This window comes from Gymnogyps californianus, chromosome 3, assembly GCF_018139145.2.
Source record: "Gymnogyps californianus isolate 813 chromosome 3, ASM1813914v2, whole genome shotgun sequence".
Classification (NCBI taxonomy): domain Eukaryota; kingdom Metazoa; phylum Chordata; class Aves; order Accipitriformes; family Cathartidae; genus Gymnogyps; species Gymnogyps californianus.
Window position 1 is genome coordinate 97953085 of NC_059473.1, and position 14751 is coordinate 97967835.

Sequence of the window (14751 nt, forward strand, 5' to 3'; positions counted from 1 at the left end):
TGAATGAAGATTATTATCAGAAAAGCACTGGTGTTCAAGAAGTAGTGACCAAACTGTCAGAGAACAGCTTGTTACTGTTAGAGAACTCAGTTTAATCTGACAATTTGTTAATTTGTAAATATGCCAGCTAATTTACATTCAGGTACACAGAGTTCATACTAACCTGTAATTTCAGTCTGATTCCGCAATGGACTGCATTCATGAAACGGAAATAACAATGCCCTTTAACTCTCCTGTGTAGGAGCACAACTGAAGCATGTGTAGGTAAAAACAGATCTCCAGGGCTGAGCAGCACCTGCAAATGTATCAGTGAAGGGAAATTACTGCACCTGTGCCAAGAATTTCTGCCCTAGCACAGAGGTGACTAGGACAAATTGGACAACAGTAATTGCTTAGTAAAAGCCTAGAAGAGGGCCAGAAAGGCATGTGGATTCAGGCTTATATGTGGTATGCTTCTAGCTCTGCAAGGTCTACCTGTGAGGTCTGGCCACTGGGAACTATCTGAATCAGAACTGATCTTAGAGCAAATGCATCTTGGAGAAAAGATATAATCTGTAGCCTAGATGAAATCTCCTTTTGTTGCCTGTGACAGGTACATCAGCTTGCCATCATTGTCACATTAGTGTTTATGGTAAACAACCTAATATGACTGAAGCAGAACTTCTGTGGTGTCAAGAATATTTAAAAATGTATATGTATTTGTTGATACCAAAGTAAGTGGTAAGCAGAAGGTGGACTGACTGCTATTTAAGATTCCTCTCCAGACTAAATTGAGCTTAAATGATGCATACAAGTTTTTGCTAAAAAAATATTTTTTCAGTCTTCCTGTCAGAAAATCATAATATAAAATTCAAAGCCAGTTGTAATGATGACTTTTCAGCTGCCAATAGAGCTTTTTGAGGAATATCCAATGACATGTTATTTCATCAGAATATGCTGTGACATGATGGGATAAAAAACAACTTTTGGCCTAGAAGCTTTATTTTTTTCACTTACTACTTAGTTGAGAAAACTTTGCAAAAGATTTTAAACTGTTGAAACACTTCACTTCAAACCTAAATGACAGAAAATTGTAAATCTGTTGAAATTATTTTGCCTTAGAATATTTATCTATTTATTTCAGGAATGGAATATGTAGGTAAGAAACTGAAGTACAAACACCCTAAATACTCATAATAGTACATTCTTACAACACGTTTTAACTTTCTTTCAGATTATGTGTACACAAACACAAGTTTTGACTTGTCCCCGAGCTAGACTGGGAAATAAAACAACTGAATTTCTCACAGGAACAGAATATCATTTTTCAGATTGCTGCCGTTGTTAGATCAGGAAGTCTGCTTGTGAAAATGAGCAGTCTTCAGAGAACACAAAAGCTTTCTTAAAGTCACATGTGCATCATTTCTCAGTCTCTTTAATTTTGGAACATGAAGTTTTTAAAACTTTTAGAGAGTAATTCTGTTAGTCTAATCTAATTGCTGCAGTTCGAATTGTCTTTACTGAGAATTAGTGGGTTTTGATCTCTGAGTTCCAGAAACCATACATGCAAGAAGGATACAACAGAGAAAATTGCATCTTCCACTGTGTCTTTTATAGTTGTGACTGGTTACTTCAACACAACTATCACATGTATTTATTAGAGCAGATTGTCACTATAAAACACTTTCCTGTTGCATTGTCTGAGGCAACAGCAACATTTTTTTTCCGTCTTTCATCCAAAGGTGATGATTTTTCCTTTTTATTACCTTTTCTCTATTTTGTTCAACTATGCTATTTTTACTTGCATATTTTTTACAATTTTTACATTTTGTATAATTTTTGCAATAAGTACAATTTTTATATTTGAAATTCTAGAGGACCCAAGCAAAAGTAGGATTCCATTATGATAAGTGTTGAATGACAAAACCAGTAACACTCACTCTATCTCAAAAACCAAATTAATAAAATGGTTTGTATGTTATTATTATCACATCCAGTGCAAATAAGGAGAAATTAGCAACCCGTTAGTATGTAAGAATCTTAATGACAATGAAAATATTGTCCAGGTTTTAAATGAATTTATTAAATTCTGACATTTGTTTCTTTCAGTCTGTTTTCCCAGCTGTAATTTTAACAGGAACCATATAACTTTTTCCCCAGAAGCAATATTTGTTCAATAAGAGTGAATGAATGCACATCAAATCCTGCTGGCCCTGACAATAACCCTTAATGTGAGGTTCCAGTTAATAGCTTCAGATGTACCTGCCATCCAGAATATAAGGAGCCATGTAGTGAAATTGCCATAAATCACTGTGTGGCTGGACTATGTCAGAATGGATCACAATGCAATGATCTCCCTGGAGAGTTTAAGTGTCACAGTCTGACTAGTAAAAATCACTTTTGTCATGAGGCATTTGGGTTTGTCAGAAAGAAATGTTTGAAGAATGTAAATGCAGCATTTCTGAAAAAAAAGTATTTTAAATACTCTGCTGCTACATTTCCATTATCTAAATTCATGAAGTATCTTTTGAGTGACTGTAGCAGAAAAATAAACCGATACTTGCTCATTTCTTTTTATGGGAAATAGTATATTCTTAAGTACTGCTGCTGAATCTGTTTTGATGAGAAACTTTATACAAAACCAGATGCTTAATATTAAAATTGGGCCCTGAAACCACCACCCTTTGTTCTTCAACTTAGTATAGTAACTTCAGATATATTTGTCCATGCTGCAATACTTTGATAATTAATTCAAAACACAGAAATAAAAGCATACATATGTTAAGATCTTTATTTCCAATCTATAAAGTTATTATGAATATTTATTTTTAGTTTGTCAAACAAAAAAATCATGTTGGCTTTTCTATATTCAGTATCTCCACTTGGATGACAGTCACATAACCACATATAACAGTTATACGTATATCTAACTGTTACCATCATTGATTAATGTTTCCATTTTACTTCTTTATCATAATTTTGTATATTAGTTTTATGTAGTACTTCAGTAAGCAGATGTTAACATCTATTTACGAAGGCAAAAATGAGAGAAATGCTTAAATTTTTAATAGCAATCACCAGGGAGGAAAACTTCAGCTGTGTGAGAACGTTGCACAGCTGGTGTTTGGGATGGAATAGAAACATAGCTTGAAGACACCTTTCTGCATCTACTGATTTAGAAACCAAAGTGACTGCATGTGTAGGGCAGTTTTAATATGCATTGTCTTGTATTTGTGCCTCAAAGGCTTGTTATACAAGCCAGGATTTCTAAAGCACAATATGTTTCAGCAATTTACACTGATGGTCAGAAGTTGCTATCTTACCTCATCTAACCAGCTGTTCAAAAACTAAAAAAGTCTTCCAGATCAGGAGCTCTTCAGTCGTGCCCTAAGGACATGGTTTACACTTCCTTTAATTTGAAGACTATGCTAAATTAGGCCCAAGTAGGACTGAACTTTTAAAATTTTGTAATAATTTATACTTAGTGCTTTTATAGCCCTTAATAAATGCTATAAAAACAGGGTTATGTTTAGTTTTTAAAGCTATCACAGTACACTGTAGGAATACAGATTTGTTTGAACATCTTTGACCAAAGATTCTTCCTTTTTCTCCTTGTTGTGTAAAACATTGATGAACTCAAGGTCAGATATGGGGCAACTCGATGGCACACTAGAAACTGTTCTGGAAATACCTATGCTACTGAAGCACAGCATTCCGTTATAAATCTTTTTTAAAATGAAATCTAAAGTTCAGATCTTCAGCCAGACTTGGTATCCAAGTTTGTAAGACATTGGAATTAATTATATTTAGCTCACTGAACCAAATCTCTGGTTTAAGTCTTTAGTGGCTTTTCATGCTGTAATTGTTAAATTATAATAAATTGGTCCAGACTCTTTTGCTCATTGCTGGAACATTATTTTTGCAAGAATCTAAAAATCTTTAGAAACTTTTTCAGTGCTCAGTTAATAGGAGAACAGAAAACTATACTTCTTATATTTTAACTTACTGATTTTTTATTACAAATGTTACAACAAAAATGTCTAGTTTGAAACCCGGCATTTATATTCAGCACTTGGATCCTAGCTCCACACACAATGATTGATTTTTTAATTGCTTTATATAAATTAATTAAAAAAAAATTATTGGGTTTGAAAACAACTATTTTTCAGTGAAACAAAGAATATTTACTTGCAACTATTTATTGTGTATGTCCTAAAATAAAGGTGCTGTCATCAATGAACCATGTGATTTTCTTGCTGGATGATGGCTTCAGAAACTATTCCATGGCCAATATACCCTAAGTGTAAAATGTAAATTCGTATTTTATGTTTGAATTTCTTTTTTTAAATTTTGTGTATATGTAGCCCTCAACAGGAAACATGGATGCTCAATGTTTCACAAGATTAGGTTTCTTATTAACTGTAAGTTAACTGGTTCAAAAAATCAATACCAATAAGCTGCCAGACCTGTCAGATCTTGTAATATCTGCTTTATAACAGAATGTATTGGGACAATTTTCTTTTTTGGCTTGAAAACATAAGATGTTTTCTTAGAACAGGCTGAGAAGGCTGTTCTAAGATGAGAAGGCTTTTATCAATAGTGTGCTTACTGATATTTCGATAAAATTAGGAATATCTGCATAAAATCACTTGAAGAAATTGACATTCTATCAAATTCTCTTGAAGACCTGTTGTATCTTGAATGGTTTTTATTATTATTGCAAGTATGACTTTTTCATACAGTTCTTTTGTTCCATTTAGAATTGCTTTGTATATGAAACTGAAACTTTCAAAGAAACTGGAATATTTTACTCTATCCTAAATAAAATTTTGAAATATAAGTAAAGAACACAAAAGTACTTAGCAAAATTGGTGTCTCGCTTGTCTGTTTTCTCAGACTAAATGTGATAATAAAGCTTTTATGTCTTCTGTTACTCAATTTTTCATCAGGTTTTACTGGTCAGTTTTGTGAAGCAGATGTTGCTGCCTGCCTGTCACAACCATGTGGAGCCTCCAGCATCTGTAAAGACATATTGGGTGGCTATCTTTGTTTCTGTGCACCTGGTTTTATAGGTGGGTTCAAAGGAGTGTTGTTTAATAACAGTTTAAGTCAGTCCTAAACCACAGAAAAGAAGGTTATCCAAAAGTAGCAAGATATAATTTAGCAGTGCCTCTGATTCAGGCAGAAGCAACTTTTGTTTCCTGGCACACAAAAGTACTTGGCTGTGTGTCGTGGTTTATTTTATCAACATCATTCTCACACTAAATCCAAAACACAGCACTGTACCAGCTACTAAAAAGAAAGTTAACTCTGTCCCAGCCGAAACCAGGACACTGTGTAAGAGTATTTAGCTGTAAAAAATACTGACTACAAGGGACTATTTCCACTCCCATAACTCTTACTTTATACTATTTTAGACAGGGTGTCTGTCTTACACTGATGTGATTGCAACTCCCAAACATATGCGAGTTGGCCTTAATTTATCTTCTTTGTGCTTCCTGTAACAATAAGGCTGCAGTAACAAGGGCCTGAACTGCCAAATGTACACCCAAGATCCCGGGCAGGTTTAACTACTCATGCTTAAACCTACCCTGTAGGTCATTGTCATTAGTACAGAGTCTGACTAGATTAAAATTAGTTTGGTTATGTCAGCATACCGTCATGGTAATTTCAGATTACAGTGTTAAAAAAAAAAAAAAAAAAAAAAAAGAACCTTTCTCCATACAGATTCAGATCTTTTTGATCACCTGTATGATGAAATAAGCACAGCAGGAATTCCCTGGGTGGCAGGTCAGCTCTGCAGCCCAGATCCATCCTGTCTAACTGCAGGGACTTTGATGGGGCTTCTAAAGCAGGAATAGGATGACTCTAGAATCTCTCTCAATAGTCAAGGAGGACACAGGCAACCAGAGGAATTCAGATCTTGAGTAGACTCCATATCTCTTAAATTGTTGCTCTATGTCCTAATGTAGGCATCCATTTAGATGAAATAATCTGTAATTTAATAGCCATAGTATTTGTGTCTGTAATATAATGAAATGCTATATCTTGTTTCTATGGTTGGTTTATTTTATTATTATTATCAAAATATAAAGTAAAATTGTTTGATGTTACTTGTGATAATTCTTGCTGAGGCCTTATTTTATTGAAATTTTTTTTAAATTCTTATATCTACATAACAGTAGATTAGTATTTTTAGTTTATACTTTTTCTGTGGCCAAATAAAGCCCTCAAAATGCCTCTGAAACAATCAGGAACTTTTTACCTACCTTTTAGGCATACGTAATAATAAATTTGAGGCCATTATCATCTGTTTGGATAATTCATATACAAAATGCAAATAAATACTTTCTGAGCTTTGTTCTACCTCGAAGGCCAGAAAAAATATTAGGTACATCATTCTCAACTAGAAATCAGCATCTATAATTTTTTCCTCTGCATATTTAAAAATATATGGCAATATCTAACTTTTTGATTATTAGTTTCAAAAAAAAATTATTAAAATATTTGGCCATAATGGAAACTTTTCCCAATATTTCCCACAGAGATCTTCATAACAAATCCAGAAATTAATAAATGAATGAAAGAGAATATTACAGAAAAATACTTTGATATTTAAATATTTGGTCTTAGAAACCCTACTTACACTTTTGTGATGTTTCAGGAAAACTCAAGACTTTACTGCCCTTAAAAGATGAAAAGATGCAAATTTTTGCGTACATCTATAAATTAATCTATAAAATTCCCATGAGATCTTTGTTGAACATTATATGTTATATAATATTTCACTTTTGCCTTTAATCAACAAGAAATGAATTCCCCAAAGACAATTTATGGCTCATTGGTAAAAGTTCCCTGTACCTAACCTCAGTTATTTCATTTTGTTGTTGCTGCTTGCACTGGTGACTCACCAGTGGCACATTCCTAATGAAGTGAATCCTTCACTTGTTTCCAGGTAATAACTGTGAGATTGAGGTGGATGAGTGTCTTAGTGACCCTTGTCACAATGGAGCTACTTGTGTTGATCATCTGAATGCCTTCAGTTGCGTCTGTCAGGATGGATTTCAAGGTATTAAAAAATCCATAGAACTATAACTTCGTAAATCTACTTTGAATCTTACACCAATTTGTTATCATATTGGATGAGATGCATGTATACTTATTTTAGTGTCATCTGAAGTTATAAACATGTAAATTCAGCATAAATGCATCTTGATTAAAGTTATCTACTTTGTTTTCATGACAGCATGGAACTAGGTGTTTTCTGTTACCTGGTGGCTTAGCTGTTGAAAATGGATCAGTGGGGTTCAGTGAAATTTTGCAAATAGCAAATACTGTTTTCTGTAAGCTTTTTAAACTGTTGGGAGATTTAATATAATAGAAGCAGAGAAAAAACCTGTGTGGGAAAGGTTTTGTTCTTGGCATATTTGTACAATTTATATGAAAAATGTAATCACTTTGGTAAGTGTATGCATTAATATCTGCAGCTATTCTTTGCTTTCAGCTTAGATTAGGAATTTAGAGTGCATCCATTTTCTTTTTAGTGAATAATTTTTTAAACATCATGGATTTTTAATCATTGAAATACAAAGCAATCTATAATTCAAATGTCACAGGGCAAAATATTACATTTCTACTGCTAGTTATATTCAGAACAACTATCACTTGCATTTTTATTTATTAAAATTCTTTGAACTTCCCAAACCTCACAATTGATGTCATTTTTCATTTATTCTTCAAATGATAAAAAATTACTTTCACTCAGAAATATTAGCAATAGAGTATTTTTATATGTTAAGTAGTTATGTGGTTATATTAGCTATAGTCTAGACTGGAATAAAATGTGTTCTTGTCTACATCAGATTTCTTTTTCCATTTTCGAGGAGTACATCTGTTGCCTTATCATGAACACAAAGAATATTTCCTCTCATGTCATTGCAATGCAGTCTATTATATTTAATGTAATTTCTTTTCTATTCTTCTATATTCATATAATAAGAAAATTGTCTGCTTTAAGCCTTAGGAATCTATTCAATGACTGTACTTTTAATCTTTTGGGAAAATTAGTGAATAGCTTAAACATTAAAAATATCAACATACTGTCATAGATGCCCAAATTTGAATATAAAAAGGGTGTTAAATAGATTCCAGTATGTGAGCTATATTCAGTTAAAATAAATGTTGGTATTTAACTATATGTGCTATGCAGTAACTTCTCTCCCCTTTGCCTGATTGTATATTTATAGGCACAACTTGTGAAGCAAATATAAATGAATGTCACTCTTCTCCATGTCTTCATAATGCATCATGTGCAGACCTTATTGGTGGCTATGAATGCATCTGTCTACCTGGCTTTACTGGTGAGTTGTATTCATAGTAAACCTTGTTTTCCACAGCGAGGTAGTCCACAAAGCATCCATTAAGACATCATTGACTAATTTGCTCGTGCTTCCTTCTCATTTCTCTTCATCTGCCCTGGTCTAATGTTTCATTTGCATTCCAACAAACTGGAACACTGACTCCATCTGTAAACTAAATAGCACAAGATAAATTAGTCTGCATTTAAAAAGGCCTTCAAAGCTTCCACACAGAGGGAAGATTAGTTACCATTTAGCAACTCAGAAATAAGTTGTTATGTATCTGTGGTGATAAGAATTAAATGGATGCTGACATTAGTATGTGTGGCTCTTTATTTGGCTGATTTATGTTAGTTTCTCCTCACAAGCTGCTTGAGGTTCTTGTGATGCAAATGAATTAGAAATTGGCACCTGATTGTCTTACTACATGTTCAAATCTTTCATCTTTTCAAAGGTGCAAGATGTGAAACAGATATAGATGAGTGTGCTTCATTTCCCTGCAAGAATGGAGCCACCTGCATTGACCAACCTGGTAATTACTTCTGCCAATGTGTGGCTCCGTTTAAAGGTAATGAACACCAAGGGAGAGGGGAAAGCAAACATAATTAACTTTAGAAAGCATTTCTGTCAATTGTCTGAACTCATTTCACTCTTCCTGCAGCATTATTAGTCCTTCATTTTCTCAGGCAAAGCTTTTAAAGTGACCAGCCAATTACGCCTTAGGCTGCAAGTAATGTGAAGTAAACTTTGTTTATACATCTACTAGGAATGTTTATTTATTAATCAAAATAGATACTTTAAAATCAGTTTGTTAACAGAATAAGATTATTTACAAAATGAGAGCCATATGCCCATTAAGCTGTCATCACAAAGATAGGTTGCTTTTCTACACATTTTTCTCTCTAATTTGACTCGTCATGGCATTCTCTAAATTATTTTTTCATTGTCAGAAAACAATTTATAGTTATCCTGGAATCCATAAATTGTGTGTGATTATTTCTGTTGGTGCTTTTAAAGGAAATACACTTAAAATGCAAGCTTTATTGTGACCTTTTTCATAGAAATTTTGGGGGTTTAATTTTCAACACTCACTGCTAAAATAATTTAAAATAACAAATTGTGTGGTGTTCTTGAGCAAATCTAGTTCAAGTGATAATCTCAATTAAAGGCACTTGTTGATTTATAAATTAAATATAAACACATTTTTCCTCCTGCAGTTCAATATAATGATACATACTTAGGATTCCAGAATAAACATTAAAAGGCAATTTTCTTCGTATGTTGAGACAGCAGGGCTTTTCCCCTTTAGGGAAGATGGTTGCATTAAATTCATCATTCATGAGAAAAGAGTGAGCTCTAATGTTTGTTCTTATTATTTTAGTTAATGGTCAAAATTTAGTTTGTCATTTTTATTAGTTTTAATTTATGTTCTGCTGAATAAAATCTAGTATAATAACAAGTAAATGAGTACTGCAGTATCAGAATTGCCTCTGCTCAGAAAGATGTGAAATCATTTTTAGTACATGGTTAGAAATACTGGTCTCTTAAGTACTTGTTTCACAAGGAGCCAGATTTTCAGAAGACTTTGGTATTCATTTAGATATTTAAGTAAATGATTAAAACTTCAGACAATCAACATTTCTGTAGTCATCCTTGAAGAAGCTAGCAGTGTCTAATACTCTCAATGGAAAAGTTAAACCCTGCTGGCAAGATTCATAAATGGTAACTGAGGTCCTCTGAAAACATAATATTCTTGGTACAGGATGTCTAGAATCTATAGGGTTCTCGTTGAAATAAAAGATTTTTTGAGACTGTTCACAGGTTTACTCGGCACCTTTCAACATCAAATTTTCATACTGATGTTACCTAGATTTATGATGGTATAAATAAAAGCAGAATTAGTTTCATATGAAAATACCTCAGTCTCACGCCATCTGTTTATTTAGTATTAAACTGCTGTAAATGTAGTCTTTAACAGATTCACAGTAAGCCAACATAATGGGTAGTTAAACTATGTTTTCTAATTGTGTGGAAATATTCAGGTTACTGTAATGAATACCTTTGTGTGCACTAATTACAGACTACAGAATTGCTTTATTAAGAAAGTCAATACATGATATTAATGGTAGAAGTTATATAGGAATATCTGTTTTATTTTTGGAATATTTTCACAGGTTTTCTTGCTGCTTCTATTATTCTCACTGGAAAAGCATAAATGCTATATTATGAATGCTGCCATTTACTTGGAAAGCAATCTGAATTTGTATTTCCATAATACAATGTAATGGTTTGATTCTCCCATCACAAAATCTGACTTGAAGGGTATGCACCACTATTAGGAACATATAATAAACCAGCTGATCAGGACGTGTACAGCAGACCTCTACTATATAGAACACAGAATTAAAGAATTCAGAGCATGATTTGGACATTCAGGTGCATTCATACAAAAGGCAGCCTGTCAGATTAAGCTAGAAATGGATTCTATCTATAGAAACTGGTTTGCATACATTTATCTTTCTTTCTTCCTGATTTCCTTGACTATTATCATTTGTTTATTTTGACAAGGAGACTATGCAAGATTATGACCAGAAAGTTTTGATTTTTTCATTTTCCTTTTTCTTCTCCTTTATTTCCTCTTCTTTTTAAAAAGAAAACAGAAAAATCTTCACATTTTTGCTTTCTTTCCATTTCACTTCTTTTGAGAGCAAGTATAGCTACTTCTCATTTTTATGTGCTGCAAACTTTTTGATATTCTGAATATAAACTTTTATATTTTAACAAACTTTTACATTAGTCCTATATGAATATGAAAAGTCATCAGAAATTTTATTAAAGTATTATTTTACACTCACAGTTTCTTGTATTTTTCCTGTGTGTTTTGGTTTTGTTTTTTTTTAAAGCATGGATTTGTCTACTTTGACAAAATGTTTTAACTCATTCTATTGGCTTCCACAGAATACTGGAAGACATCCAAAGCTTTTAAGAACAATGATGCTTGGGCAGTGGTATATATCTGGATTTTTCTTCAAATGTCTGACAGTCCAGACTGTGCAAATTAACTCTACAAGCCTGATCTGTGAATGATGTTTTAGTTTTCCTGTGGGCACAAACCTTTTTAGAAAATCCAATTTCCATGGTAAAGTCAATGCATGGAGTGCACTGGAGAAGAACATCATCTTCTGATGCTGTTGCTGTAACCCTAACAGTGACAAAACTAATGCATTTTTCTCCATCAGTGTTCCCCTGACAGAGGATTTCCCCACAGCTAGTCTAGATCACTGGTCTTTCTATATATTCTAGTATTTCATTGGAATTATTGCCACTGAAATTGCTACCTTTGACTTTTCCCAAATGTTCAGCTGAACAGCTTGAGGGTACTAGCAGTCCATCTATGCATAATTCAAAAGAAAACTGAAGAAACTTATAAGACTTCCAGATACGAAATAACATCCTTGTCAACTTCTAATAATGTTCTAATTACTAAATACGATAATTGAAGTCTTTTCATCCTATTTCAGCCAAGTTCCTTGTCCTGTGGAGGAGAAAATTGAATTTCTATTTTCCAAAATCATAGAGCTTTACCTGTAGTCCTGAGAACTTATAAAATAATGAACTTCAAAGTCCATATACTTTTATATCATAACTCTTTTGACCTTGGTTTGGAGGAAGCTCAAGATTTGATTAAAGAAAAAAAAAATCTATACCAGATTATGTTATTAATGAAGAGATTCCTGTGTAAACCCACACAGAAATCCCAGGTGTTATTGAGCCTCACTGAGCATGTGTTGTAACTAAGGTCAAATGGAGAAAAAATAATAGCATCTGGATTTATATAATATGCTTTTGCCATTTGTAATAGTTATCTATGACACAAATACTGTATGTGCTTGTGAATATGTTCTAATCACCCCAATACAACAGTCCACTTTTTAAAGTCTGGTTCTCTGTTTCACTAGTGTTCTGTCACTGACTTGTATAGTACAAATTACTATTACACCTCACACTTAAATGCTGAAATGCTGTTTACCATGCTGCCATTTACACATACTGTAGTATATTGCTCTTTTCATAAAAGATTTAACCTAAGTACTTATCTGGTATAGTTGCTTCTGCTTAGTTCTAATGTATTAGTCCCTGCAAATAAGCTACTATTTTAGAAATGTCTCCCTCTTCCACCCATTTTCTATCATATCCAAGGTACAACACTGATAGTCATGTATATTGGACATTTTTTATCAGAGGACATTCTGAAGTTAAGTTGTTCAGAAACAGAGAAAGGGGATCAGCTGGTTTTCTGTTGCATTCCCTACTGGCAAAGTAATTACTGGAACTGGGAGCAGGAACGAAGATAAACTTGATTTGGGTGTAGGACAAATCAAAGATTTTAATATCAGCAACAGGAGACAAACAGCTCAGAAGTGCATTCAGCTACAGTTCTGGCCAATACAGATAGATAATTGATGTCATCTACTTGGACTTGTGCAAAGCATTTGACACTGTCCCACACGACGTCCTTGCCTCTCTAAACTGGAGAGACATGGATATGACAGACGGACCACTTGGTGGATAAGGAATTGGCTGGATGGTCACACTCAAAAAGTTGCGGTCAACGGCTCGATGTCCAAGTGGAGAGCAGTGATGAGTGGCATTCCTCAGGGGTTAGTATTGGGACCGACACTGTTTAACATCTTTGTTGGCGACATGGACAGTGGGATTGAGTGCACCCTCAGCAAGTTTGCCAACAACACCAAGCTGTGCAGTGCGGTCAACACGCTGGAGGGAAGGGATGCCATCCAGAGGGACCTTGACAGGCTTGAGAGGTGGGCCCGTATGAACCTCATGAAGTTCAACGAGGCCAAGTGCAAGGTCCTGGGCTGGGGCAATCCCAAGCACAAATACAGGCTGGGCAATGAGTGGATTGAGAGCAGCACTGAGGAGAGGGACTTGGGGGTGTTGATTGACGAGAAGCTCAACATGACCCGGCAACCTGCACTTGTAGCCCAGGAAGCCAACTGTATCCTGGGCTGCATCAAAAGAAGCATGACCAGCAGGTCGAGGGAGGTGATTCTGCCCCTCTACTCCGCTCTCGTGAGACTCCACCTGGAGTACTGCATCCAGCTCTGGGGCCTCCAACATAAGAAGGACATGAACTTGTTGGAGCATGTCCAGAGGAGGGCCACGAAGATGATCAGAGGGCTGGAGCAGCTCTCCTACGAAGACAGGCTGAGACAGTTGGGGTTGCTCAGCCTGGAGAAGAGAAGGCTCTGGGGAGACCTTATAGCAGCCTTCCAGTACCTAAAGAGGGCCTACAAGAAGGCCAGAGAGGGACTTTTTACAAGGGCATGTCGTGATAGGACAAGGGGTAATGGCTTTAAACTGCAAGAGGGTAGATTTAGATTAGATGTAAGGAAGGAGTTCTTCCCTGTGAGGGTGGTGAGGCCCTGGAACAGGTTGCCCAGAGAAATTGTGGATGCCCTCTCCCTGGAAGTGTTCAAGGCCAGGTTGGATGGGGCTTTGAGCAACCTGGTCTAGTGGAAGATGTCCCTGCCGATGGCAGGGGGTTGGGACTAGATGATCTTTAAGGTCTCTTCCAACCCAAACCATTCTATGATTCTATGATTTTATGATTATCACTGATAGTCTTTGGCAGTAATTTATCTATTACAGTGTTAAGCAGGCCTCTCAGCCCTATGAGCTTGACTCCATTATAGTATCCTAGCTGGGGAGTTATTATAATAACTTTTCTATTATGATACTGATTCTACAATTGATGCCATTCTATAATAGAATCACAGCTATTATGGAATTGATATTAAGTGCTTCAGAAGAAAGCAGAGTGTGTGAGAAACATATTGTGGGACTGTATCTCATTTAGGGGTTCTAACAGTTTCATGGAAGGTAGAATGAAGGCTCTCATGTCTCTATCAGGAAATACTGTCTTGTTCCATTAAAAATTCATACACAATTCAAGAAAAGTGCAATCAGTAAATTTCATAGTCCTCACTGTTATATTTTATCTATGTATAAAATATATGTCCATATTTTATCTATATTTATATCCATGCTGTTCCTTCCATGTGGAAGCATGTTAAATGCAGACCTGAAATTATTTATTTACAGAGAATAATAGGAAGCAGAAGTTGATAATGATCATATTTTGAAATCAACATGCCCTCTAATTTTCAATGAAAGAGAGAAAGACTCCTCATTCTTTTATGCTAAGGAGTGAAAAAATATTTTTCCAAACCTCAAACCTACCATATTTTTCAGTCCCTTGCTGGTCTCCATTATAATTTAGCAAAGTACATTTTTTGTCTTAAGCTATTTATTCTGTCATAAGGCTGAAACATACCCATTATATTCTTCCATCCGTGCCAGCAAAATCAGAACTGTCTTTTTGGATTGCTACAGT

At 34.7% G+C, this 14751-nt stretch overlaps 1 protein-coding gene across 1 annotated transcript in view; it reads left to right on the plus strand.

Moving 5' to 3' along the window:
- Positions 1-14751, plus strand: part of EYS (eyes shut homolog) — a 950400-nt gene that overhangs the window by 283861 nt on the left and 651788 nt on the right. Inside the window, exons 15-18 of the mRNA XM_050893740.1 lie at positions 4929-5051; positions 6935-7048; positions 8226-8339; positions 8791-8904. Of these exons, the coding sequence (XP_050749697.1) occupies positions 4929-5051; positions 6935-7048; positions 8226-8339; positions 8791-8904 (465 nt within the window). The remainder of the gene's footprint in view (positions 1-4928; positions 5052-6934; positions 7049-8225; positions 8340-8790; positions 8905-14751) is intronic.